Source organism: Dermochelys coriacea, chromosome 11 (assembly GCF_009764565.3).
Source record: "Dermochelys coriacea isolate rDerCor1 chromosome 11, rDerCor1.pri.v4, whole genome shotgun sequence".
In the NCBI taxonomy this organism is placed as follows: Eukaryota; Metazoa; Chordata; order Testudines; family Dermochelyidae; genus Dermochelys; species Dermochelys coriacea.
In genome coordinates, this window is record NC_050078.2 from 441,708 (window position 1) to 468,463 (window position 26,756).

At 63.1% G+C, this 26,756-nt stretch overlaps 3 protein-coding genes across 4 annotated transcripts in view; 2 read left to right on the top strand and 1 right to left on the bottom strand.

The window, feature by feature from the left end:
• Positions 1-1,393: 1,393 nt before the first annotated feature.
• On the top strand, positions 1,394-7,808 carry LOC119863396 (gap junction gamma-1 protein-like). Of its 2 annotated transcripts, none has more exons than XM_038421777.2 (3): positions 1,394-1,519; positions 4,922-6,102; positions 6,252-7,808. In XM_038421777.2, exons 2-3 carry the CDS (start codon positions 4,947-4,949, stop codon positions 6,257-6,259), a joined length of 1,164 nt encoding a protein of 387 aa, XP_038277705.1. In that variant the 5' UTR covers positions 1,394-1,519; positions 4,922-4,946; the 3' UTR covers positions 6,260-7,808. The 2 variants fall into 2 exon arrangements, with proteins under 2 accessions (XP_038277705.1, XP_038277706.1); XM_038421778.2 differs by lacking the exon at positions 1,394-1,519 and adding an exon at positions 4,513-4,820.
• Positions 7,809-9,918: 2,110 nt separating this feature from the next.
• INHA (inhibin subunit alpha) lies at positions 9,919-13,422 on the bottom strand. Its single transcript, XM_038421965.2, has 2 exons — positions 13,163-13,422; positions 9,919-11,126 (listed from the first exon to the last, which is right to left on the bottom strand). Exons 1-2 carry the CDS (start codon positions 13,416-13,418, stop codon positions 10,363-10,365), a joined length of 1,020 nt encoding a protein of 339 aa, XP_038277893.1. The 5' UTR covers positions 13,419-13,422; the 3' UTR covers positions 9,919-10,362.
• A 5,959-nt stretch (positions 13,423-19,381) lies between these two features.
• OBSL1 (obscurin like cytoskeletal adaptor 1) overlaps positions 19,382-26,756 on the top strand; it is a 59,338-nt gene continuing 51,963 nt past the window's right edge. The window contains exons 1-2 of the mRNA XM_038422545.2: positions 19,382-19,728; positions 22,743-23,872. Of these exons, the coding sequence (XP_038278473.1) occupies positions 22,816-23,872 (1,057 nt within the window). The 5' untranslated portion in view covers positions 19,382-19,728; positions 22,743-22,815. The remainder of the gene's footprint in view (positions 19,729-22,742; positions 23,873-26,756) is intronic.

The window sequence follows — 26,756 nt, forward strand, 5'->3', positions numbered from 1 at the left end:
CTTACACACCCAGGCCGTGGCATCAGTCCCAGTGAGATGAGCAGGAAGGGAAGCAGGGGGCTGCAGCTGTGGGGACAGGAGAGGGGGGTGTCCCAGGAGCTGGGAGTGAGCTGCTGGGGGGTGGGGGTGGAAGACAATGGGGGTGGCTGTTGCTGGGGATGAAACAACGGAGCTGAGCTGGGGCTGCTGGGGGGAGGGTGGGAAGGGGGCTGCTGGGAGGGCAGGGAGGGGGTGTCCCAGGGGCTGCTGCAGGGAGGCAGGAATTTTACCAGCTATTAAACAAAAGGAAATTTAAGGCATTTTTAGCTAGATTAGCTGGACGGGGGCAGGTAGAGGAGGTGACTCGGCAGTGCGCAAGGACTGATGAGGAGCAGGGAGGGGTTGATTGGGACAGGAAGGGAGTGTCCCGGTGATTGAGTGGGGGACAGGGAGAGGAGTGTCCTCGGTGCTGCAGGGCAGGAAGGAGGTTTCAGGGGGGTGATGGAGGCAGGGAGGGGGTGTCCCAGGGCTGATCAGGGGCAGGGAGAGTGGGTATCCCAGGAGTTGGTGGGGGGCAAGAACGGGGTGTCCCGGGGGGTGATGGGATCAGGGAGGGGGTGTCATGGGAGCTGGGGAAGGGCAGGAGGGGGGGTGTCCTGGGGGCTGATGGGGAGAGGGAGAGGAGTATCCCAGGGGGTGCTGCTGCCAGGAAGGGGGTGTCCCAGGTGCTAGGAAGAATTAAGGGGGTGTCCCAGGGGATGGAGGACAGAGAGGGGGGTGTCCCAGGGGCTGATGAGGGGGAGGGAGAGGAATGTCTTGGGGGCTGCCAGGGGGCAGGAAGAGGGTGTCCCAGGAGCTGAGTGGGGGGGCTGTAAGGGAGTGTCCTGGTGGTTGATTGGGGGCAGGGAGAGGGGGTGTTCTGGGTGCTAGGGGGCAGGAAGGGGGCATCCTGGGGGATGGATGGGGGGCAGTGAGGGGGTATCCCGGTGGTTGATGGGGGGTGTTCCAGTGGTTGATTCAGGGCAGGGGGGGGGGGTCCCTGGGCTGACAGGGGACAGGAAGAGGGGGGTCCCAGTGGTGGATTGGGGGCAGGGAAAGAAGGTATCCCGGGGGCAGGAAGGGGGGGTCCCTGGGCTGACGGGGACAGGAAGAGGGGGGTCCCAGTGGTGGATTGGGGGCAGGGAAAGGAGGTATCCCGGGGGCAGGAAGGGGGGGTCCCTGGGCTGACAGGGGACAGGAAGAGGGGGGTCCCAGTGGTGGATTGGGGGCAGGGAAAGGAGGTATCCCGGGGGCAGGGAGAGGGCGTGTCCCGGTGGTTGGTAGGGGGTGTCCCGGTGATTAATTAGGGGGCGGGGGGGGGGCCCGCTGGTTGATTGTGGGCAGGGAGGGGGGCGGCAGCTGGTGGCTCCGGGCAGGTTCCCGGAAAATTGCAACACGTGGAGCAATCTGGCTCGGGGGCGGGGCCGGCCGGGCCACGCTTTGTTCGGCGGCCGGGAGCCAGGCGCTGCGCTTTGTCCCGCCGGGAGCGTGTCCGGCTCTGGTGAGCGGGGCCAGGCCGGGCCGGAGCGGGGCTGGGGGTCCCGGAGGGGAGCGGGCCGGGGCGGGCGGGGCCAGGTGGGAGCGGAGGGGGCCGGAGCGGGGCTGGGGGTCCCGGAGGGGAGCGCGGCGAGGCGGGTCGGGTCCCGGAGGGGAGCGGAGGGGGCCGGGGCGGGTGGGAGCGGAGGGGGCCGGAGCGGGGCTGGGGGTCCCGGAGGGGAGCGGGCCGGGGCGGGTCGGGGCTGGGCTGCGGGTCCCGCAGGGGCCGGTGGTTCCGGGGCAGCCTGAGCCCCTCGCCCCCCCCCCCACCGGGCTGCTGCCCGGGGGGGCCTGGGGCGTGGCTCGGCCGGGGGTGCAGTGGGAGGTTCGGGGGCTGGGAGAGGGTCGGGGGGCCCAGGAGCCAGGCACGGGGCGGGGGTGGACGCGGGGGTCAGGAGCCGGGCGGGGGGTCTCAGGTTTGTGTGGCGCCGAGCCGAGCCGAGCCGAGCCGAGCCGGACCCTGTTACCTGACACCGGCGGGGCTGTTGGCGGGAGCTGCCCGGCCCTGGGCTGCCGGGAAAAGGGGCTTTGTGTGAAGCTGGAAACTCTGGGCGGGGGGGTGTCAACCCAATCAACCCCTCCCTGCTCCTCATCCGCCCCGTTACCCCCCATAGAGCTTCCACGCTGCCTGTCCCCGCCCCACGGGCCCCACAGGACTTCCACGCTGCCCGTCCTGGCGTTCCCCTCCAGCCGGGGCCCTTGGACGGTTTTAAAATATCCGGTATCGGTGCTGCGCGGTGCTAACCCGTGTTCAGGGCCCGACTGCAGCGTCGGCGCCCCGCGGTCCCCAGAGCCACCGGGCGCAGCTTGGCTGGCGCCCTAGCGCGTCTGCACAGGACAGTTACTGGGCATAAGCCAAGGTGTGGGTTAAAACCGCTGGCTTGGTGCTGGTGCGACTCCCCTGGGCACGCTGTTCTGATGTGAGGGGCCTTTCCTAAGACACTGGTATTGGGGGAGCAGAGTGCTGGCACGGGCGCCACAATGCTCCTGTGACTGGAGGAGTTGTCATGTAGACAAGCCCAGAAATACCTCGGCTAGGTGAGTAGGTGGCTGAAGGGGCTGCCCAGAGATTACATTGTGTGCTGTGGAAGAGCCATGCCCCAATCCTGCCCCTGTGCTGTACCTGGCCCCTCTCTTGTGGCTACCTTGCCACACTTCAGGCTTTGCATCAGACTGCAGCAAGCCCGAGTGAGTATAGCCAGGGGAGAAGAGGGTGTCCCCTCCGTCCTGTACAAAGCCTCCCCTTCTTGGGTGTCCCCACAAGCAGCTCCAGGGCCTCCCTCTGCTCAGAGTGTCCTCCATCGTCTGTGACCCCTACTGTAAAGGACCTTTAGGGCCAGCTGCCCCGCGTGGACCCTCTGCAATTCTTTGGTCACCTACCTACTCCCTCCTGCAGCTGGTCTCTGCTCCCCACTGACGGGCCTCTCTGCCAACTCTTTCCTCTATGAATCTTCCCCATTGCTGTGTGTGGGATTGTGACGGGTCCAGGCCTGGTGGGTCTGACACTGGGAGTGGGCTCTGGCTGGTCTGAGTTCTTGCCCTGCTGCCATGTGCAGGGTTCCTCCCCACAGGTGTTCATTGTGTGTGAGCACCAGACCGGGGCGGTGCTCCCTTCACAAAGCACCTGCCCACGTTCCAGGATGTGGCACTGGAGCAAATCCCGCGTGACTCCATGTGACAAGGACAAACAGGAGCAGCGCCTGGGATGGGCTGCTTTGCAGGGAATTGCACTGGAGGGATGCTGTCTGGCTGCTTGTCCCAGCTGATGCCGGATGCTTCTACATTTCATCTCAGTGCCATTTCCCAGCTCTCTCCTACCTCCCAACTCCCCCAGTGCTTCGGGTGCACGTCCCCTCTGCCCTGCTCCTTTGCCAGAGTCACAGAGATTAAGGCCCAAAGAGACCATTACATCATCTAGTCTGACTTCCCATGTGGAGCCCAGGCCAGAGACCTTCCCCCAGTGACCTCTGGATGGAGCCCACTGAACTGGGTTTGACTAACGCACCTTCCAGAGAGGCCTCCAGGCTGGGTGGAGAATCCACCACATCCCTGGCCCATTCCCATGGTTAATGAGTCTCACTGTTAGTTTGTGCCTAACTTCTCATTGGGATTTGTCTGGCTTCAGCTGGCAGCCATTGGTTCTTGTCCCGCCTTTCTCCACTGGATTAGGGAGCCCTGTAGTGCCCTGGAATGTGTCCCCCTCAAGGTATTTATATACTGCAATCCAGTCATTTCTCTGTCTTTGTTTTGATAAAATAAACGGGCTGAGCTCCGTGCGTCCCGTACTGAGAGCCATTTTCTCCAGTCTTCAGATCAGTTTAGTGACTTTTCTGCACTCTCCCCCAGCAGGGTGCAGGAGCTGGGAGCGGGGCAGGAGCAGTGAATTGGGTGGCTGTATGCTATGCTGGGAGGCGTCTCACACTGTCCTCTGGATGGGGGTCTCTGTTCCCACAGTCCATGGCAGGTGCTTTCTGGGAGCAAGGTCTCTGGCTGGGTCAGGTTGGAGCAGGGAATGTCACCGGATTGGCTCTGGATTGATTCTGGAGTGGCGCTGTGTTTGAAGTAAGACCAGGTTGCTGCTGACCCAACCCCTGGTGGGTGGTTGGGGCTGGGCCCCTGCCAGAGTTTCCTGCTGAAAGAGAGGGTGGGGGCAGGGGCTGGACTGTCCTGTCTTGTGGGTGTGTGTGTGCCCTGTGGGGAGTTTGGCTTCCAGTAGCCAACAGCATGTCTGTGGGAGGGAGCATGCGTGCGCACCTATCTACCTGCCCCTGAGGAGCCTGGTTTAGCATGCGCTCCTGGCAGACCTCTGGCAAGCGGGATGTCTGATTCCTGTGGGCCTCCTCATGGAGGGTGAATGCGGGTAGCAGGGATACGAGGGGGAAGAGGCTTGTAGCCTGTGTTTGGGGGGGGGGGGGAGAGATGCACTGAGTGGTGGTGGGGTGAATGTCCAGTGGGGGAGACGGCCATTGCATGGCGGACGTGCTGGGGGGAGGACACTGGAGGGGTCTTACCGAATAGGCATGTGGGGAAGGGAGATGCACCCAGTGTTTGAGCCATTGGCTCCCGCCCCCTGTGTGAGGTGCCTGGAACCCTTTGGGTGGACGAGCAAGCAGGGACAGGGGCTGCAGCCAGTGGGGGAGGGATACAGCATCGGGGGCTGCTGCAGTGACCCGCCGAGGAACAGGCCCCTCTGCCTTCTGTGCCATACCCATGATGCTGTGTTCTGGCTGGAGCCCTGCTGCCCTGGGGGGCGTCCCCTCTTGGCGGTGAGTGCTGTGGGGTCTTGGAGTGCGGGGGCTCAGCTGGGGCTAGTGGGCTGCGTTCACTCTGAGGTTTATCGGCTGTCCCCTCCCCTTGCCTCCTGTAGGGTCTGAGCCATTGTCCGGGCCAGGATGAGCTGGAGTTTCCTGACCCGGCTCCTGGAGGAGATCAACAACCACTCAACCTTTGTGGGCAAGGTCTGGCTCACTGTCCTCATCATCTTCCGCATCGTGCTGACCGCTGTGGGTGGCGAGTCTATCTACTATGACGAGCAGAGCAAGTTTGTGTGCAACACGCAGCAGCCAGGCTGCGAGAATGTCTGCTACGATGCCTTCGCGCCCCTCTCCCATGTCCGCTTCTGGATCTTCCAGATCATCATGGTGGCCACGCCCTCTGTCATGTACCTGGGTTTCGCCATGCACCGCCTCGCCCGCGGGTCAGAGGGCCACCGGCGGAGGGGTGGGGGCCAGCAGGTGCGCATGCCTGTGGTGCGGCGGGGCGCCGGGCGGGATTATGAGGAGGCAGAGGAGGATAACGAGGAGGATCCCATGATCTTCGAGGAGATCAAGGTGGAGAAGAAGGGTGGGGAGCGGGGTGAGAAACACGATGGGCGCCGACAAATCCGTCAGGATGGGCTGATGAAGGCCTACGTGCTGCAGCTGTTGTGCCGCTCGGTGCTGGAGGTGGCCTTCCTCTTTGGGCAGTACATGCTGTACCACTTGGAGGTGAGCCCCTCCTACGTGTGCACCCGCAGCCCCTGCCCGCACACCGTCGACTGCTTCGTCTCCCGGCCCACCGAGAAGACCATCTTCCTGCTCATCATGTACGCGGTCAGTGGGCTCTGCCTCTTCCTCAACCTCCTCGAGCTCTGTCACCTGGGGGTTGGCCGCATCCGGGACTTGCTGCGCCAGGGCAGTGACAGCCCGAGCCCCCACGACAGCCACCCTGGGCCGCAGTATGCCAAGAAGGCCCCCAGTGCGCCTCCCACCTACCACTCGCTGAAGAGAGAACCCCCCAAGGGCCAGCTGGCCAACGAGAAGCTGGACTACAGTGAGAACCTGGCCAGCTCTGCGGCCGAGTGCTCCCGTGAGCATGAGCTGGACCGGCTGCGCAAGCACCTCTGCATGGCCCAGGAGCACCTGGAGATGGCCTTCCAGCTGAACCCCCCACTGGAGACAGCCAGCCCCTCGCGCAGCAGCAGCCCTGAGGCCAACGGTCTCGCTGCTGAGCAGAACCGCCTCAACTTGGCCCATGAAAAGGAAGGGTCTGCTTGTGAGAGAACCACAGGTGAGGAAAGTCTGGGCCTTGCCTGGGCCGTGCTCCCAGCTGTCTCCCAGGCACTAGCCGGCCGCATCTGTGTCCCCAACCATGGGGCTCTCTAACTCCTCTGGGGGTGCTGCAGCAGGACCCTAACGTGCATGTTCTCCTCTCCACAGGATTGTGAGCAGCTGGGCCCCTCAGGGCGGCTGCAGAGATGACGACAGGGACTGGCTGGGACTGGCAATGTGCTCCAGAGGAGACCACTGGAACCTGGACAACCTGTGCTGGGGAAACGGGGTGGGGGGATGGACATGGTTGGGGGCTGAGCTTCCAAGGAGGGAGGAGGCCTGGGCTGGGAAGCCCTCTGCTTCCTGTAGGGCTCCAGCAGGGCAGGCTGGCATGGGGAGGAACATTCCTTCATTTTTCTCCTTTTTAGAAAAGGGAATCTTTTATTTTTGTACTTTTTTATAAACTTGTCAGTGCATAACCCCAGCCCCCGCCCCAAACACCTGCGGCCTCCTCCCCCCTGGGAGCCAGCTCCTTCCCAACCCTGTGACATTCTTCTCCTCCTCCTCCTCTCCCCCCCACCCCCATCAGTGAGGGATGCTGCACCGACATGGGAAGAGGTTTGCGTGCTGTCGCATGGAGGCAGTTGATGCTCAGTTGCTTTCCCACAGTGGCAGGGAGCTGTCTCAGAGTGGGAATCCCATGGGATCCAGTGGGGCTGGGCCTATGTGCACTATTCCCTTGGGGTCCCTCCTCCTAGCTGGGTCTAACGTCTTCACCTCGATCTTGTGGCTGCGCTGGGCTTGGGGGAGCTGAGCCAGTGGAGACGCCTACCCAGAGTTGCAGGCAGACTGGATCGCACTGAGCTTTCAATATGGGGCATCCATTCCCTGTGAGGGGAGGGGAGCTGGTTCCCAGCTGAGCTGCCAGTGGCAATGGCAAGTGTCTGCGCGGGAGAGCCCTGGCCATCCTGGGTTTTTGTCAGGGGGCCTGCAGGGTTCTTCTGTTCCAGACAGGGCCCCTGGGTGTCCCCTCCACCTAATGCTCATGCTCTCTGGATTGGCTGGTGTAGGGAGTTGTAGATTAGCAAGAGGCTGAGCAGGTCTCTGGGGGAGTGAATAGAGCACTACGAGGTGGGGGTTTACATGCTACCCAGTGGGAGGGCAGAGGCTGCGCTGAGGAGGCAGCTGTGCTGCAAACTCAGCCCAAGGGCCAAAGACCCGTATTGATTGTAAAGCAGGTTGTGGTGGCAGCGGCACAAGGCTCCCCCACGCCGCACATGTAGGTACGAACTGCCAGGCTGGGGGCTCTGCCCAGGGCCTGGTGTCTGCTGTGCATGGGGCAGAGGGGCTGGCATCTCTGGCTCCCTGCCAGTGGGGCCGGTGTGGCAGGGGCCCTGGCCCAGCCTATCTCCCTCACTTCCCCTGCCAGCAGCTTTGCGTCTGGCTGCCTGGTGCTTGGGCCAAAGCTGATTCGGTTACGTTCCAAGACTCGGGCGTTCTGGAGGCATCTGCTTTCCTGACTGGGGCGTGGCGCGGCTAATGCAAGTTCCTGTGCTTGGCAGGGGGCCTGCATGCCTTCGGACAGTCCAGAACCAGCTGGGAAATGCTGGGTGTGTCTGATCATCTCAGCCTGGGTCACGTGATTATTTTGTGTCTTTTGCTTTTTACTTAAATGATTATGAAGTTTTTATATTTTAGTAAAACCTGGAGATGTTTTGTACAGAGCCCTGTAGCTGGTTCTTCAGTGATGCGGGCTAGGGGGAGCTGCATAGAAAAGCAGAGTGCTGCCCCGAATCTCTCACTCCCAGCGTGGCTTCACCTCCTCCTCCTGACCCAGGCACTGTCTGTGTGCACAGGGAGACCATTGAGTTGTGGTTTGCCAGATTAGAAAATACGGGGCATTGATACATGGGGGCCCTCCTCCAGCTTGCTGGTGTTCATCACAGAGACCTACTGACCCGGGCCATATCTGGGCTGGGTACGGAGCAGAGTGAATCCTGGTCCGCCCTGAGGCTGGATGGGAACCTGGGCCATGTGGAGGAGAAAGGCCCTGTCACCCTCCCTCCCCCCCGCTCCTGAGGCAGCCAGTCCACCATCCTGGGGCTCTATTGGCGTGAGTGCTAGCTCCAGAGCTGAGCCTCTCGGAGCCCAGAGGGGCTTGGGGTGGGGCTGGGCCAAAAGGGCTCGGCGGGGCACTGGAAGAGGATCCTGGGGCCCTTGACATGGACTGTGTGAATGCTCTGTGAACACTGGAGCAGGCAAGGGTAGAGGCGGCTGTGCCCAGGAATGCAGGGGAGCAGCTACAGCAAAAAGCCAGTTCTCTGGTCTCCATTCAGAGTGTCTCCTATTTCAGCCAGCTCTGGTTACCCCTCATCCCCTGCAAGCGCTGCGTGCCAGACTGGGCCCAATGTTCGGCCCTTGGGCTGTGTCTGGCTGCTTGGCCGCCTCGTGCCATCATGTCAGGCAGCGATCTGCAAGTGAGACACCTCCCCCATGCAGCCGGCAGAGGTGCAGTGAGTTGGGCACCAGGAGATAGAAGTTCTGGTTTCATCTTTCCTGTGCTCCTCACAGCTCCCTCCTGTGTGAGGCCTTGCACCCCATCTGGAGCAGGGAGCCCAGTATTGGTAAAATAGGGGCACAAGGTCACTTCTGGCCTAATTCTGACTAGAACATGGCTCTTGATTATGGCAAATGCATCTCCATCGCTTGGCACATCCAGCCTGAAGGACAGTATGGCCAGATTGCTCTGTCTGACCACTATAGCCATGACCCCTGCTAAGCCCTCCCAGGTGCAGAGAACCTGCTCCCTTATCACTGGTATCCTACTGCGAGCTGGCAAATAGCTGTAACCTGCTGGCAAAGTGCGCATGCCGGGCTGGTCCCCAGGTACTCCCGTGTGCCAAGCTGGCCCTGGTCTGCGCTGGTGCTCTGATGGTGGAGTTCAAATCCTTCCAGTTACACCCTGAGGGGAATTTTAGGGTTGCATGTGATCAGAATTTGTATTTCCACTCCTTTGAAACAAGGATTTATTTAATTTACCCTGTGAGAAAACCACCTTTATAGCATCCTGCCCCCAGGCCGGGTGCCCCCCAGCCCTTTGCTTGCTGGTGCAGGTGGAGGCTGCATGTCCCAGCCTCTGCACTCTGCCCCCTGTCCCAGCCTGGTCAGGCCAGGTAGTGGGCAGCTGTCCCCTCTGAGCCAGGGCTAGTGCTTGCTCCTGCTTTCCCGTGGGTTGCAGGGGGAGATTATTCCCTTGTTGTTTCCAAGTTTGTCAGCCAGTCCGGCAGCTGAAGCAATCCCACAGGCTGAGGGGGACCAGTATTGCCCTGGGGAGTGGCCAGGTGAAGTGAGCAGCCTGGGGCCTATCTGAGGAGTGGCCCTGCAGGGCAGAGACTCTGCTAGGGCTCAGTTCCCTTAGCCCCAGTCTTGTGATTTCCTGAGGGGTAATCTCCCTTCCTGCTTCACGTGGCAGCTGCAGGGTGGTGCCCAGCCATCAGGCTGAGCAATATCCTGCTGGTCCCGGTGCTCAGAGCCTACCTTCCTCCCCCAGCTCTGGCTGGGGCATTCAGAGCCTTCGCCAGTCCTCCCTGCTCAGTCCTCAGCCATGGGGCGGGGTGGGGTGGGGTGACCAAGGGGGAGGAGCATGGCAGGGTATTGGGGTAATGAAGATTCCTCTGCCAAGATAATAACAGGTTTCAGAGTAGCAGCCGTGTTAGTCTGTATTTGCAAAAAAGAAAAGGAGTACTTGTGGCACCTTAGAGACTAACAAATTTGAGCATAGCTTTTGTGAGCGACAGCTTACTTCATCGGATGCATTCGGTGGAAAATTCGGGGAGTGTCTCTCAGTTGTGCAGCTGCAGGGACTGACCCCAGAGCAGGTTTGGCGAGTTGAACTGCATGCTTCCCTTTACCCTGGCTGGCCTGGCTCCTTGACTCCAGGGGCTGCCAAGCGGGGGCTGTAGGGAAGCTCCAGCCTGAACTCTGTGGCTCACAAACCCCTTGTCTGCTCTGGGATGGGCGGACCCTTTTGGCAGGGGTTCACTGGGTTCACTGAATGCAATGACCCCCCCCCCCACCCCTGGAGCTGGGATCAATGACCTGCTAGCCCTGGTTGCGGGAACCCGGCTCCATCATGCTGGGTCATCCCAATGCCACATGGCAGGAAAACAGCCCCTGTCTCAGGGAGCCAGGTGTGGGGCTGGGGAGGCGGGGAGCTCCCGGGAGAATTGGGCTGGCTGCGGTAGAGCCCAGCGCAGGGCTGCCGTGGCACCCGGTGGCCCTAGATGCAGGCGCAGTCCTGGGTGAGGATGTTGGGCACGGTCTCGTACTTGAAGGAGTAGCCGCCGTCGGAGGTGGTGCGAACGCGCAGGGAGCGCATGGTGCTGGGCAGCGCCGCACAGCAAAGCCGGAAGCCCAGTGCGTGGCTCAGGGTGTGGGCGTCAGAGCAGCTGCCGTGGCAGTAGTGGAAGACAAAGCTGCTCGGGTGCACAATCCACTTGTCCCAGCCCAGCTCCTCAAAGGAGATGTTGAGGGCGGCCCGGTGGCAGTCAGCGTGGGCTGCAGCGTCCTCCGACGGGCGCTGCAGCAGGTTGAGGGCAGCCGGGGACCAGGGCACAGAGGCGCGGCGGGCTCTGTCCGGCCCTTTGGGCTTGGTGGTGGCCATGAGGAAGGGCATCTTGTCTGCGGCGGCTGTGCAGGGGCAGCCCGGGCAGCGCACCAGCAGCACAAAGAGCTGCCGGGAGACGTAGCGCAGGAAGGGTGCCGCAAAGTGAAAGACCGTCCACTGCTCGGCAGCCTGCACCACAGTGGCTGCCACGGCGACCCGCCCCTGCCCCGACAGGACCAGCACGTCGGCCCCCCCAGCTGAGTGGTTGGCCGCACCTGATGAGCCAGGGGGCACGACGACAACGGGGCCTGTGTGGAACCAGAGCTGGGTGGACGTCACCACGCGGCTCAGGGTGTGAGATGAAGGCTGGAAGAGGTAGGTGAAAACACTCTCGTCCTCCGGGAGCTCGTCTGGCTGGGGCGGCTCACATGGCACATCTGCAAACAGGCAGCAAGGGTCAGCAGGGCAGCCGGGAGTCCCAAGGCCTGGGCCTGCCCAGCGCGCCCCCCTGCAGGGAGTGGGGGGAACGTGGGAGCCAGGGCTCTTGGCTACACCAAGCCAGACTTCGGAACAGCAGGTCAGGAATTTGGGTCTGCAGCATTAAACACTGAGTTCAGGAGGGACTTGGTGGGACCACTGGGGGTCAGGATGGAGGGGCAGCAGCAGAGATGTGTGAGGGGAGCCCAGTCAAGGCTGGGATAGCAGGGAGCTGTGGGTTGGGACTGAGGGGTACTGGCAGAATGGGGGGGAACCTGGGCTGGGCTGGCAGGGGCCTGCAGGACATCAGCAGAGGTGAGTGTGTTTGCGGGAGGGGCAGGGAGCTTTGCTACTTGGCCCATTGGGCCTTTGCCAGCTCAAGGCACCAGTCTCAGTTACGCCCAGCGCCAAGCGTCTCACATTTCCCCAAAGCTGGATGCTCCATCCCAGGGGAGGTGCCCGGCAGGACAAGAAGGGCCTGACACCTCGTGTCAGACAGGAGCAACTGCATGGCTCGCAGTGACTCATGGATCTCATGGGGGCAGGAGCCAGACACCTTTGCGGTGCTCCCTCTGTAGTGTGGCCTGGGGCAGGGCTCACTCGGGCCTGGGGTCACACCCACTCGGCCCGGGGCTGAAGGGGGACAAGGCACCAGCCACTTGCAGGCATAGCCTGGTTTCCAAAAACAGCCCTGAGCTATAGGGGCTGTGCGCTCCAGGACACTGGCCCCAGGGCTGAGGGGAGACTTCCCTAGAGACTCCGGCCCCACCACTGCACCAGCCTTGCCTCCCGCCCGTATCCATCCCTGATGGAACATGTGCCTAGAGAACCAGCAGCCGGACGTGCACGCCCAAGGGCTAACCGCACCAAACCCCACCCGGGTGCCCGCCTGGCTGAGTCACTTTCCCCTGCTCCCCGGGCCCAGTGCTGATCCAGCCCCTGCATTCCCACCCCCCTTCGATCCAGCCCTCTGCAGCCCCAGCCCTGATCCATTCACTCCTCCAGGTCCTTTTAGCTCGTCTGCAGGGCCCCCCCTTCCAGCCCAGTCAGCCCCCACAAGTCCTCCTCCAGCCAGCTCCCTGCCTTGGTTCCCCCCAGCTCTGCTCCAACCCCTTCCCCCACCCTCCCCAGCTCCGATCAAGCCCCACCAGCTCCAGCTTCCTGCCCCATGCAAAGCAACCTCTCCATCTCTGGGGGCGCCTAGCCTGCAACTCCATCCCTCAGCGTTGTGCTTCCCCCCCCCCCCCAAACTACCTCCACATGTGCTTGGGGGCTGCTCACCCCGGCCGGAGGGGCCCCCATCCCAGGCCCCTTGGCGGAGACTTGTGGGGGCTCGTGTGACTGTCCCATGGGCATCATGGTACCTACACCACAGCTTGGGCCTCCATAAGTAGCTCTGGTTTGCCAGGGGGGAGGGAGAGCACCCAGCTCTCCTGACCCTCATGGGGTCTTAATCCCTCCTCCCAGAGGTAAAGGCTGAGGCAGATCCCCAGTAGCATCCCCGCCCCACAACCCTCCTGCGCTGTCAGATGCCCTGGGGAGAGGAGACCTGGGTTCAAATTCACCTTCAGTCACAAATTCATTTTGGGGTCTCAGCTGTGCCCCTGTCAGCCATGTCACAAACCAGCACAATGGGGGATACTGAGGAGCCCCCGGCTCCAATAGCAGGGCCTGTGGATCAGGATAGCTCTCCCCACTGCCCCTGCCCAGCCTGAGCCCCCCTCTCTCCCCACTGCCACTGTCCCTGCCCAGCTGAGCCTCCTGCTCTCCCCACTGCCCCCATCCCTGCCCAGCCTGAGCCCCCCGCTCTCCCAGCTGCCCTGCCCAGCCTGAACGCCCCTGCCTGGCCTGAGTCCCCTGCTCTCCCCACTCCCTGTGCAGCCCAGTCTGAGCCCCCCACTGCCCCCCATCCCTGCCCAGCCTGAGCCCCACGCTTTCCCCACTCCCTGTGCAGCCCAGCCTGACCCCCTCCTCAAGCCCTCCCCCGTTCTCTCACCTGTGGTGGGGAAAAGTATCACCTGGGAGGTGTCCTCTAGCTCCTGGCCACGGGGGGCTGGAGCCCCTGGGATATGCTTCCTGTGCATTGCCCTGCGCTCCCGCTGGGCCCTGCTCCTGGGGCTGCTGGGACTGAGATACTCCAGGACCTGGGCCCGGAGCTTGGCCAGGACGAGCTGCCTGTCGAGCTCAGCACCCTGGCAGCCTGCAGCAGTGACAGGAGCCAGCAGGGCCAGCGACAGGTGCAGCAGCCACATGGCTCTGGCAGGGGCAGGGCTCTCGGCCGTGAGCGTCTATCTGCACGGCCACAGCCGCTCGCTGTGCCCTCCCGACTGGGCTCTGACTGGGCACGGTGACATTGAGACGTATCTGACACTGACGCAAACGTCTGCTAGCCGTGAATATTATCTCTGGGCTATGGAAACAGTGAGACGTCTGGAATGCAAGGGCTGCAAGGACAACGGAGTGCAGGGGGACGCAGCCCCGGGCAGGGGAGGTCACGGTGCACTGGGTGCAGGGGACAAGGATGGTGCAGCCTCGGGTATGGAGCCCAGTCCAGGGGGTGGTCAGGCTTTGCCGGGGGGGAGTGAAGGTATCACCAGGGAGCTGCAAAGACAGCATCAAGCTGCCCACCTCGTCCTGTGCCAAGTACTGCTGAGAGACAGCACAGCTACTGGGCCTGTTTCGAGTGCTTCTGCTTGTAACAAGCCTGCTGTGTGCGTGCGCCTGGGTCTGCAGCCCACCTGACACCACTGCTGGCTGTGCCTGCCTGAAAACAGCACCTGGGTCTGCAGCCCACGTGACACCACTGCTGGCTGTGCCCGCCTGTAACCAGCACCTGGGTCTGCAGCCCGCCTGACACCACTGCTGGCTGTGCCTGCCTGAAACCAGCACCTGGGTCTGCAGCCCACGTGCCACCACTGCTGGCTGTGCCCGCCTGTAACCAGCACCTGGGTCTGCAGCCCGCTTGACACCACTGCTGGCTGTGCCTGCCTGAAACCAGCACCTGGGTCTGCAGCCCACGTGCCACCACTGCTGGCTGTGCCCGCCTGTAACCAGCACCTGGGTCTGCAGCCCGCTTGACACCACTGCTGGCTGTGCCTGCCTGTAACCAGCACCTGGGTCTGCAGCCCGCCTGACACCACTGCTGGCTGTGCCTGCCTGTAACCAGCACCTGGGTCTGCAGCCCGCCTGACACCACTGCTGGGTGTGCCCGCCTGTAACCAGGGCCTGGGTCTGCAGCCCGCCTGACACTACTGCTGGGTGTGCCCGCTGTAACCTGGGCCTGGCTCTGCAGCCCGCCTGACACCACTGCTGGGTGTGCCCGCCTTTAACCAGGGCCTGGGTCTGCAGCCCGCCTGCCACTACTGCTGGCTGTGCCCACCTAAAACCAGCATCTGGGTCTGCAGCCCGCGTGACACAACTGCTGGCTGTGCCCGTCTGTAACCAGCACCTCGGTCTGCAATCCGCCTGACACCACTGCTGGCTGTGCCCGCCTGTTACCAGGGCCTGGGTCTGCAGCCCGCCTGACACCACTGCTGGCTGTGCCCACCTGTAACCAGGGCCTGGGTCTGCAGCCCACCTGACAGTACTGCTGGCTGTGCCCGCCTGTAACCAGGGCCTAGGGCTGCAGCCTGCGTGATACCACTGCTGAGTGTGCCCGTCTGTAGACAGTGCCTGGCTCTGCAGCCTGCCGGACACTACTGCTGGGTGTGCTCGCCTGTAACCAGCACCTGGGTCTGCAGCCCGCCTGACACCACTGCTGGGTGTATCCGCTTCTAACGAGGGCCTGGCTCTGCAGTTCACCTGACACCACTGCTGGGTGTGCCCCCCTGTTACCAGCGCCTGGGTCTGCAGCCTGCCTGACGCTACTGCTGGGTGTGCCCATCTGTAACCAGCAGCTGGGTCTGCAGCCCACCTTGCACTATTACTCTTAGCCACCCCTGGTTACACAGCAGAGCTAGCTGTACCAATGACCCTGCTGCTGCGGGGGCCAACGGCTGGGCTGGGACCTGACTGGTGTGCTGTTGTGTTTTTGCAGCGAGAGGAACTGGCCTGGTTCAGCTCAGCAGCCGTCAGTGCTGGGGTTCCTGGCCAAAGATGGTTTGTTTCTTGGGTTTCCACTGGAGTTTGGCCAGGGGCGGGCAAGCAGAGTTTTTGTCCTGGGCACCGGTTGAAAAGGCCATCACATTGCTCGACTGGGCCCATTTGCCTTTCTAAAATATGATTTAATTTTTGTTCCTTGGCCAGTTTGTTACAGTTTTTTTAATGGCTCATCCAGTTTGTGGGGTTGGGGGGACAATGACACACACTGAAAATGTTTTCTAGCTAGATCAGAGCTAGCTCAGGTGGTGCCATCAGACCTCCCGACTGCAGTGTAGACATACCCTTATGGGGTTGCCAACTTTCCACTTGCACAAAACCAAACACCTTTTGCCCCGCCCTCTCTCTGAGGTCCTGCCCCTTTTTTGAGGTCCCGCCCCTCTCACTCTATCCGCCCCCCCTCTGTTGCTTGCTCTTCCCATCCTCACTCACTCACTCACTCATTTTCATCAGGCTGGGGCTGGGGGTTGGGTGTGGGAAGGGATGAGGGCTCTGGCTGAGGTGCAGGCTCTGGGGTGGGGCCAGGGATGAGGGGTTTGGGGTGCAGGGGGGGCTCTGGGTGGGAGGGTGGAGCCGAGGGGTTTGGAGTATGGGAGGGGGCTCCGGGCTGAGGCAGGGGGTTGGGGTATGGGAGGGGTACAGGCTCTGGGCTGGGGGTGCGAGTTCCAGGATGGGGCCAGAAATGAGGGGTTCAGAGTGCAGGAGGGGGCTCCAGACTGGGGCAGGGGGGTGGGGTGATGAAGGCTCTGGCTGGGGGTGCGGGCGGTGGTGTGGGGCCAGGGATGAGGGATTTAGGGTGCAGGAGGGGGTTCCGTGCTGGGATTGAGGGGTTCAGAGGGCAGGAGAGGGATCAGGGCTGGGGCAGGAGCTGGGGTGCGGGAGGGGTCGGGGTACTCTGGGCGGTGCTTACCTCAGGCAGCTCCCGGAAGCAGCAGTGTGTCCCTTCTTTGGGTCCTTCGCAGAGGCGCAGCCACACAGTCCTGTGTGCTGCTCCATCCGCAGACGCCACCCCTGCAGCTCCCTTTGGCCGTGGTTCCTAGCCAATGGGAGCTGCGGAGCGGCGCTTGGGGCAGGGTAGTGTGTGGAGGCCCCTGGCTGCCCCTATGCCGAGGAACCAGAGGGGAGACATACCACTGCTTCCGGGACCCATGCGAAGCCACGGCAGGCAGGGAGCCTGCCTTAGCCCACCTGCGCGGCTGACCAGACTTTTAATGGCTGACCGGAGCCGCCAGGGTCCCTTTTCACCGGGTGTTCTGGTCGAACACCGGAGACCTGGCAACCCCAACCCTGTACCCTTTACAGTAAGCAATAACAGAGCCTGCCCCTGCCCCACCATTTCCTACTCACCCTTGTGTCACAGTGGAGGCCTTCCCTGTCAGCCTCGGGGGCAGAGCCCTGCCTGGCTTCCTATGATAATTAATAGGTTCTCTGGCCAGGGGCTTGTTTTCCTGCTCCAAGGTGTAACCCTGGCAGGAGCGGCCATCGCATCAGTGCAGCTGACAAATTATGGCCCGAGCCAGTGGCTGGATCAGAAGCCAGGCACATTCAGTAGCAATCGGGCACAGTTTGTTACCGCTGGCACAACTTACCAGGGGCGGGGGGGCATCTCCATCACTGGCCAGGTTGGGACCAGGATTGGCGGGTTTCCCAAGAGCTGAGCTATAGGGCAAATGGGAATGAATTCAGGGACGGTCTGTGGCCTCTGCAGTGTCAGGGGCCAGCCCAGCCGAGCGCATCGTCCCGTTTGGGCTGGGAGGCTGGGACTATCCGAGAGGCTCCAGGGAGCCAGGCCCGGCGCTGAGGAGCCGACGGGGCCAGCATGGAAACAGCTGTGGAGGTGGCACCAGCCCCTGGCCCAAGGAAATCCCAGCAGGAGCCCGTGTGCGCGGCTGGGACGTGGCCAGGCGGGAGCCTGAGCGGGGTTGTTGTAGCCGAGCCCCTTCGGCACCAGTTCGGCTGCTGCCTCGGTGAGAGCCAGGCATGGCCAGGCCCAGCCTCCCTGACAGGAGGTTGGGCCGGGCTGGGCTTGCTGAGCTGGGGAGGAGACCTAGGAAGGCCAGGCTGGGACTGGGGGCTGGGGAGGCTGGGCAGGGCCGGCCGGGGCCCACCCTGAGCTGGGGAGGAGGCCAAGAAACCAGGGCGGGACTGGGGCCGTGGGGCTGTGCCAGGCTGGGCTGAGCTGACTCTGGGGGGGGGTGCGGTGCTGTGCCAGGCTGGGCTGGGACTGGGGCTGCGGTGCTGTGCCAGGCTGGGCTGAGCTGGCTCTGGGGGGAGGCACGGTGCTGTGCCAGGCCGGGCTGGGACTGGGGGGGCACGGTTCTGAGCCAGGCTGCGTGCTGGGACTAGGCGCACAGTGCTGTGCCAGGCTGGGCTGGGACGGGGGCACGGTGCTGAGCCAGGCTGGGCTGGCTCTGGGGGGGGCACGGTGCTGTGCCAGGCTGGGCTGGCTCTGGGGGGCATGGTGCTGTGCCAGGCTGGACTTGGACTGGGGCTGCAGTGCTGTGCCAGGCTGGGCTGAGCTGGCTCTGGGGGGGCATGGTGCTGTGCCAGGCTGGGCTGGCTCTGGGGGGAGGCACGGTGCTGTGCCAGGCCGGGCTGGGACTGGGGGGGCACGGTCTGAGCCAGGCTGCGTGCTGGGACTAGGCGCACAGTGCTGTGCCAGGCTGGGCTGGGACGGGGGCACGGTGCTGTGCCAGGCTGGGCTGGCTCTGGGGGGGGGGCGCGGTGCTGTGCCAGGCTGGGCTGGGACTGGGGGTGTGGTGCTGTGCCAGGCTGAGCTGAGCTGGCTCTGAAGGGGTGCGGGGCTGAGCCAAGCTGGGCCGGGACTGGGGGTGCAGTGCTGTGCCAGGCCGGGCCAGGACTGTGGGCATGGTGCTGAACCAGGCCGGGTGCTGGGACTAGGGGCACGGTGCTGTGGCAGGCCAGGCCAAGTTGGGTCTGGGGGCATGGTGCTGAGTCAGGCCAGGCCGTGACTGGGGGCGTGGGGCTGTGCCAGCCTGGGCCAAGCTGGGTTTCGGGGGTGTGGTGCTGTGCCAGGCCAGGCCATGACTGGGGGCATTGCGCTGTGCCAGGCCAAGCTGGGTCTGGGGGCATGGTGCTGAGTCAGGCCAGGCCATGACTGGGGGCGCAGGGCTGTGCCAGCCTGGGTCAAGCTGGGATTTGGGGGTGTGATGCTGTGCCAGGCCAGGCCATGACTGGGGGCATGGGGCTGTGCCAGGCCAGGCTGGGTCTGGGGGGCACGGTGCTGTGGCAGGGCCGGGCTGAGCTGGGTCTGGGGGGCGCGGGGCTGTGCCAGGCTGGGACGGGACTGCAGGCACGGTGCTGTTCCCGCGGCTTCACTTGATATTGGAAAGCCTCTGCTTCCTTCCTGCACATTCTGCCTTCAGCTGCTGCAGCCTGGCATCTCCCATGCCCCATGTTCCTGTCCCCCACATCCCTGCGCCCCATCCCACCCCTGCTGCACTCTAGTGTCTCCTGTGCTGCACGTCCCTGTGCCCCACATCCCTGCCCCCCTTCCCACCCCTTCCTGCAGCCTGGCATCTCCCGCACCCCATGCTCTGTGCCTCATGTCCCTGTGCCCCATCCCACCACCACTGCAACCTGGCATCCTGCGCCCCTGCCCCCCCACATCTCTGTGCCCCCTCCCATCCCCTGCTGCAGCCTGGCCTCTCCCATACCCCACGTCCCTGCCCCCCACATCCCTACACTCCATCCCACCCCCGCTGCATTCCATTGTCCCCTGCCTTCCCATCTCCCACCTTCATGCAGGAGTCAGCCCCCAGCTATGGCCTAGCATCCCCTGCACCCCATTCCCAGCTTCCTGGCTGCTCGCTAGCAGGGAGCTGCTGGCCTCTGGTCACTAAGCACCCTGTCTAGTGTGTGCAGCATGGTGTCACTGGAGGCTGTACTGACACCCAAGGGTCCCGAGCAGGGTCTGTCCTGGGCGGTGCTGAGCTGTGTGTCCCGAGGAGAGCGGCAGGGCAGGGCCTGGCTGGGGCCAAGGGCTGCACTCCTGCTGGGGCGCTATAGATAGCTGGCCCTGCCCAGCCCCGCGTTATCAGCCCTGCGTGTCATCGGAGGGTATTTTTGGGGACAGCAGCTGCAGGCATTTGTAACATTTGGTCCTTGCATGTTGACACTCTGGAGCTGTGCAGGCAGAGGTAGTGGGAGCAGGGTGACGGACGTGGGGACAGGGAAGCAGCGGAGCAAGGTGCGTATGTGCCGGGAGGAGGTGCCAGGGCACAGCTGGGTTGGCGTGCAGGTGTGGGGCTCAGTGACAGGACAACGAGGAGCAGAGTTGGACGGACGGATGGAGCGTGTGTGACTGACGGAGCAGCAGCGTTGCACGGACGGACGGACGGGGAAGAGGCTCTCCGAGCAGGGAGGACTTGCGGGCTCGTAGCTTGAGCCTACCTGAGGCAAAGGCGGTTCCGGCCCCGCTGGCCTGGTTCTGTGCCTGGCACTGTAAGTATCTTGGCCACCTGCTCTCCAGCCGCAAGGAGCCCGCGAGGAATTCGCAGCCTTGTGGGGGATGCCCCGCCCCAGATTCCCGTGATGGATGTGGGTGAGGCTCTAGGTCAGGGCACGGGGGCCCATGGGTCTTAGCCCTGCATGAGGGGCCATGTGCAGGGATGCCCGATGGAGTCTGAGAGCAGCAGAGGGGCCCGTTGGAGCTGGGTCCTGGGTTCACTCATTGTGATCCTGACGCCAGTCACAATTTACTGCCTGGCAGCAATGGGGGAACCTCTGCATCTCCTCTTCCCAGCGGGAGCCCTCCATGCCGTAGCCCAGGAGGGGCTGTGTCTGCCCTCCCCGACACCAGAGCCTTGCCTGCTCCCTGCCTGCCCCAGTGCCAGCGTGGGAGCTGCCTGCCCCTCTCCACATTGGAGCCCTGCCTGCCCCAGTGCCAGCGGGGGGGCTGCCTGTTCTTCCCACCGAGGGGTTAATTCTGCTGCCCACTCACAGTGTGACCCCCTCTCTCCCCTGCAGGCCCCTCAGCCACCCGGTGCCACTCTGTCCCCAGGGATCCACGGGGAGATCGGGCACCTGGTCTGCCAGTCCGGCTTCAGGGAGTGTCACCCCAGGCGCCCACTCTGTGGGCTGATAAGTGGAGTGGGCCCGTCTGGCAGGGAGATCAGGCTGCCCATGGCCACCTCCCACCAGCCTGGATTCTGCTGCCCGGAATGACAGCCCCTTATCAGCCCCTCCGGGTGAGCCAGGCCAGATGCTGCAGGAATGCGGCCCCACCCCATATGATCCTGCAGGAATGGAGGGGAAGGAGCCAGTGGTTCCCTGTCCTGTTGCATCGCTGCCCCCTTGTCCCCATCACCCCCTCTGCCCCACAACCCCCCTCTGTCCCACACCCCCACAGGGAGCTGCCTCTGCCCCAAAATTCCCCTCTATCCCACAAACCCCCTCTGCCCCACACATCCAGCAGGGAGCTGCCTCTGCCCCACACCCCCACAGGGAGCTGCCTCTGCCCCAAAACTCCCCTCTGCCCCACAAACCCCCTCTGCTCCACACCCCTACGGGGACCTGCCTCTGCTCCCTCAGCCCCTCTGCCCCACACACCAACAGGGAGCTGCCTCAGCCCCCTCCCTCCTCTGCCCCACACACCCATCAGGCAGCTGCCTCTGCCCCATACCCAGCATGGAGCTGTCTCTGCCCCTCAGCCCCTCTGCCCCACACCCAGCAGGGAGCTTCTCTGCCCCACACATCCAGCAGGGAGCTGCCTCTGCCCCCTCACCTCCTCTGCCCCACACCCCCACAGGGAGCTGCCTCTGCCCCACAACGCCCCTTTGCCCCACAAACCCCCTCTGCCCCACACCCCTACAGGGACCTGCCTCTGCTTCCTCACCCCCTCTGCCACACACCCCCACAGGGAGCCTCCTCTGGCCTCTCCCCCCTCTGCCTCACACATCCAGCAGGGAGCTGTCTCTGCCCCAAAACTCCCCTCTGCCCCACAACCCCCCTCTGCCCCACACCCCCACAGGAAGCTGCTTCTGCCCCACAACCCCCCTCTGCCCCCTCTACCCCACACACCCACAGGGACCTGCCTCTGCTCCCTCACCCCCTCTGCCCCACACTCCCACAGGGAGCTGCCTCTGCCTCACCCCCACAGGGAGCTTCTCTGCTCCCCGCTGCCCCACAGGCCCGGGAAGGGGGTCTCTGTCCCGCTGTCTCCCGTGGGGGAGGGAAGGCCGGGGCCCCGGTGGTATTCGTTTCATTTCAGCGCTGGGCTCGTGACGGGGGATCAAGCCTGGCTTTGCCGGGGACCCAGGGCAGGCGAGTCGGGCAGGTTGGCCCTGGGCTCCCCGAGGGCCGAGACTGCCATTGAAGGGGGCTGGTTAGTGCCATAGTGCTGGGAGGTGGACACTTGTGCCACAGGACCTTGGATGGGCTCCCCCTCCTCCCCCTGCTGCATCCCACCCCCAAATCAAGTCACACGCGGGAAGGAGCCCGAGGGAAAACGTTGGTCGCTACCCACCGGCCGGACTGGGACTGTGCCCTCGAGGGGACAGGCCCAGTGGCCCGTTCCCCACCCCCGGAGCCAGCCAGTACCCCGCCCTGGGGCCAAATGGGAGCGGTTGCCCCCGAGAGGGGAGGCATCCTGTGTCCCATTCCCCACTCCTTGAGCCAGCCTGGCATCAGCAGATTTGCCTGCATGTCAGTTTTCGGCTGAGCTGGTTTTCAACCGTGACGCACCGTCACGGGGCAGCAGAGCTCTGTGAGGCCCAGGAGGGTAGAGGGAGGCCTCTGGGCGCCAGGTTTAGGACCTGCAGGGCACAGGAGACCTAGGGGGCCTGTGGGAGGGGGGAGAGACGATGTGCCATTGCACAGGCTCCTGGGGCGTCCCTGCCACCACCCGGGCCAGGCCCGTCCGAGCCACCGCAGGGCTGGTTGGCTTGGTGCCCGAGGCAGGCGCTGGCTGATAAGAGCCCTGGCAGCGTGGACCGGTTGTGTTTGCGCCATCAGGGGATCCAGGAAGTGAGCGGAGTCTCCCGGGGTGAGGGCCCAGCGAGACCGAAATAACTGTCTAACAATAGGCTCGAGCTGGCGGCCTGCAGGGAAACCTGATGCACTGGGGCTGGGGCGGAATCCAGGGGGCTGGGGACTAAACATGTCCAGGGCCCACCTGTCTGCTGGCGACCACCGTCTTTTGCCCAAAGGACTCGGCACAAAAGTCTTCTGAACTTCCAGCTCCCAAATGTCTGGGCAGCTGCTTCGCCTGGCCAGGGGCCTGCATCCCACATGGCCCTGGGCTGAGGGGTCCAGCGGGCTCTGCTTTGAAAGAGGCAGGCCACAGAGCTGCTCCTCCATTGGGCTGACCCTGCTGTGGCCTTGCCGAGGAGGAGGCTGGCTCGCTGAGGGAGTGCCATAAGGCCCTCTCTCCATACAGTGGAATTCCTCTGCTTGCCCCATAGCCTTCTCCCGCAGCCGAGTTGGAATCCTAGCGCTCGCTCTGTCTGTCCCTCCAGGTGTCTGGGCCCAGCTGCTGTCTTGGCTGAGCCCCTGGTGTGGGTCCCTGCAGTGCCCCAGCTGAGTCCTGAGATGGATGTGTTTGGGGGGGCCCCCCGGTTCCTTGCCTACCCCCGCACTTTCACAGTGCAGAGTGGTGCCGATGCCATCCTGAAGTGCCAGATTGCGGGCGACCCACGCCCCAGCATCATCTGGGAGAAGGACAAATCCCCGATCACGCTGCTGGGCCGCTTCCAGGTTGAGGCCGAGGGGAATGTGTACAGTCTGTCGATTTCCCAGGTGACCCCAGCGGACAGCGGGCAGTATATCTGCAAGGCCAAGAACACCATCGGGGAGACCTACGCTGCTGCCACACTCAAGGTGGAGGCAGGGGAGCTGCAGCAGGGGGAAGACCCTGAGGATGTGCCCCCCGCCTTTCTGAGCAAGCCCCTGTCCTGGCAGGTCTGCAGGGGGGAGGATGTGTTGTTCACCTGCAGGGTCTCAGGGCAGCCTTGCCCTGTGCTGCAGTGGGAGAAGGATGGGTGCCAGCTGTCGGATCTCTTTGAGAGCAGCCATTTCTCCGTGGGGAGGGAGCCGGAAGACTGGCATTTCCTGAAGATCTTTAGCGCCCGGCCCCCGGACGGAGGGGTCTATGTATGCAGGGCATGGAACCGCTCAGGGGAGGCCCTGGCAGCAGCTGTGCTCCTGGTTGACCCCATGGCTCGTGGGCTGCCAGACGGCCCCTTCCTGGGCTCCCCCAGGAACTGCTGGCCCCTGAGCCATTTCAGTAAGAAGCCGGATCAGCATGGTGACAGGAGACACTGCCACGGGCAGCGCTCCGTGCCCTGGCTGGCCCGGCCCAATGGCGAGGTGCCTCCCAGCGCTCCCAAAGCCAAGGCATTTGCTGTGAGCGAGGGGAAGCACGCCAAGTTCCGCTGCTACGTGACGGGTAAGCCGAAGCCCGAGATTGTGTGGAAGAAGGACGGGAAAATCGTTGCGCCAGACAGGAGGCACCTGGTCTATGAGGACAGGGAAGGCTACTTCATCCTGAAAGTGCTGTACTGCAAGGCCCGGGACCAGGGGCTGTACATCTGCACTGCCTCCAACACGGCTGGCCAGACCCTAAGTGCGGTGCAGCTCCATGTGAGAGGTAGGGCCCTGTGGGGGGTGGTGCAGGGGCCTTGTCCACAGCAGGCAAGGGGGGGGTCAGAGCAGGCTGCTGCTGTTCAATGGTATTAGCCCGGGTGTATGGAGAGGCAAGCCTGACCCGCTCGCGCTGGTTCCCTTATGGGTTGGGGCTACCCAGTGGGGCTGGATCAGGAGAAAGCGAAAATGAGATCCTGATTTGCCAATGGAACAATTTGCAGAGAAGCCAGGGCTCTGGGGCTGTAGGGTGGGCCGTGGTGGTCTGGAGTAGGTGATGGTGGTAGTGGTGGGATCAGGATCGAGACCATGGTCCCAGCGTGGGGACAGGCTATGGGAGGCCCCGTCAATGGGCCATGCCCACGAGGGGTCTCGCTCCTCCTCCAGGGGAAGCCACGTGGCTTCACCGTCTCCTGGGGCTGGCCCCATAGACCTATCCCCCCACCCCCCAAGAGCTCCGAGCAGTGAGTCTCACGGAGACAGATCCAGAGGGAGACTTGTACCATCTTGGGGGGCGGCGCCAAGCATCTGCAGGGACATGCAGGCAGTGCGGGCCGACAGCTGGGTTAGTCACCTGAACCCCGCACTGGGAGCCCTTGGGGAGTCCAGAGCCCCGTCCCTCTGACTGTGTCCCAGGCCAGGTGCACTGACTGCTGCCTGCAGCCCACACTTAACTCTCCCCTCCCCCTCCCCCCAGCCCTTTGTTCCCGAGCTGGGGGATGCTGGGAGAGGCGGGGAGTCCAGATCTCTCTGGGTTATTGTCACGGCGTCCCCGGGCAACGCTCTGGAGCTGCTCCCTACGAAGCCAGGCAGGACTCTGGGGGAGTCTCCTCTCTGGGAGCAGCCTGTCTGCAGGGGACACAGCTCACCCGGCTCCCCTCTTCCTGGGTCTGACCTCGGAGCATTCAGCATCCTCTGCCCCTCCGTGCGCTTCCCACAGCCAGTCCGCCCAGGCGGGGTCCTGGGGGGGCCAGAGGGTCCTGCCCCCCAACTCCGTAGTCAGACGTGACTCTCAGCCAGCCAGTAAAACAGAAGGTTTATTAGATGACAGGAACATGGTCTAACACAGAGCTTGTAGGTGCAGAGAACCGAACCCCTCAGCTGGGTCCATTTTGGGGGGGCAGTGAGCCAGACAACCCCGTCTGCACTTCACTCCATGTCCCCAGCCAGCCCCAAATTGAAACTCTCTCCAGCCCCCCCCTCCTCTGGCCTTTGTCCCTTTCCCGGGCCAGGAGGGCAGCGGATTCCTTTGTTCTCCAACCCTTTAGCTCTCACCTTGCAGGGGGAAGGGCCCAGGCCATCAGTGGCCAGGAAACAGGGTGTCGGCCATTCTCTGTGTCCAGACCCCTGCACACACCTGCCCTCTAGGGCTCTGCAACGATCATACCCCCTTATCCCACCACCTAGATACTTAAGAACTGCCTAGGGGAAACTGAGGCACCCCCACACTATTCAGAGGAAACATTAAGAACAGTCCCACTTCCTCACAGTCATTGGTTGCTAGGGATCCATGTCTGGGCAGTAGGATTTGCCACTGTTTTCTCAAGAGCTTCAGTGATATGGGACCTAAGGGCCCAGACACGTGGGAGCCCTTCACACCTGTTTCAGAGTAGCAGCCGTGTTAGTCTGTATTCGCAAAAAGAAAAGGAGTACTTGTGGCACCTTAGAGACTAACAAATTTATTAGAGCATAAGCTTTCGTGAGCTACAGCTCACTTCATTGCATCCGATGAAGTGAGCTGTAGCTCACGAAAGCTTATGCTCTAATAAATTTGTTAGTCTCTAAGGCTTCACACCTGTGTTAGCCTGCCCAGAGAGTGAACAGGCCTTTCTATCCCTGAGGTAACTACAGCACATAGGGGAAATCGAGGCACACCTGGGCTCAATGAAAATATTACAGCCAATTCCCCCTTTATCACAGTGGTGTTTCTGGTTAGGACATTGCAAGGCAGAAGGGTGGGCTTGGGGATGCAGAAGGCTGTTTGGTGGGTTGGGAGGGGGGTCTCCGGTTCCAGCGTAAAAGGGCACGGGAAGGGGAGGCTCTTGAACCAATCACCAGCCCTAGGACTTAGGCTGGGACACCACGATGACCTAGGACTGCTCTGGCCAGCCCAGGCCTGGTGGCAGATTCATGGATCAGGGCCTGTCTTTCTGGCTGTCCCACCTTCACGCCGGCTTGGTGGTGCTGCTGTCTGGGCTCAGAGGCTCAAGCAAGAAGAGACACAGGGGAGCAGGAAAGAAGGGTCCTGGTGGCATGGACTCTCAGGATTCGTTCTCTCTCTTGGCTCCATATGGTCCTTGGGAGGAACCCCCTTCAGTGCGACAACCCTTCTCGGGGGTCCTCTCTCTTTCAGAGGTTAAGCCCTTCCGCCTCCCGGAACTGCACCTCTCTGAGCCTCCAGCACGTCTGTCTCTGCCATGGGCCCCCTCAGGGAGTCCCCTTGCTCTGGGCCCCCAGGGCCTCCACCCCAAGAGGGAATAATGCCCCCCACACACCCCCACCCCCGCCCTGATCTCTAGAAACAGGAGGTTTATTGAGCGTCTGAATCCAGCACAGGAAACTCTCCAAGCTTCAGGCCTGGCCTCCCTCAGCACAGCAAATCCAAGTCTCCCCTGCACCCAGGGGTACTCTGGTTGCTCTCCCCCGTCCAGCCACCCCCTCCTTCCAGCCCATCATCTGATATCATCTCCCCCAACAGCTCCTCCCCTGTCCATTGCCTTCAGTCCCAGGTAAACAGGTCACCTGGGCTCCTCTCTTCCACCCCTGGCTGGAACCGGCTGGTCATGTCACAGGGATCCTCTTTCCGCAGCCCATTGTCGTCCCACTGGCCAGAACTGGCTGACTGCAAAGCTGGGGTGGCCTCCTGGTCACCAGGTCACCAGTCACTTTGT

Bases quoted from the DNA above. Each gene is read 5' to 3' on its own strand.
- LOC119863396 (XM_038421777.2), top strand. From the start codon at position 4,947: ATGAGCTGGAGTTTCCTGACCCGGCTCCTGGAGGAGATCAACAACCAC.
- INHA (XM_038421965.2), bottom strand. From the start codon at position 13,418: ATGTGGCTGCTGCACCTGTCGCTGGCCCTGCTGGCTCCTGTCACTGCT. The intron at 11,127-13,162 runs GTGAGAGAACGG...GCCTGTTTGCAG, and splicing joins GATACTTTTCCCCACCACAG to ATGTGCCATGTGAGCCGCCC.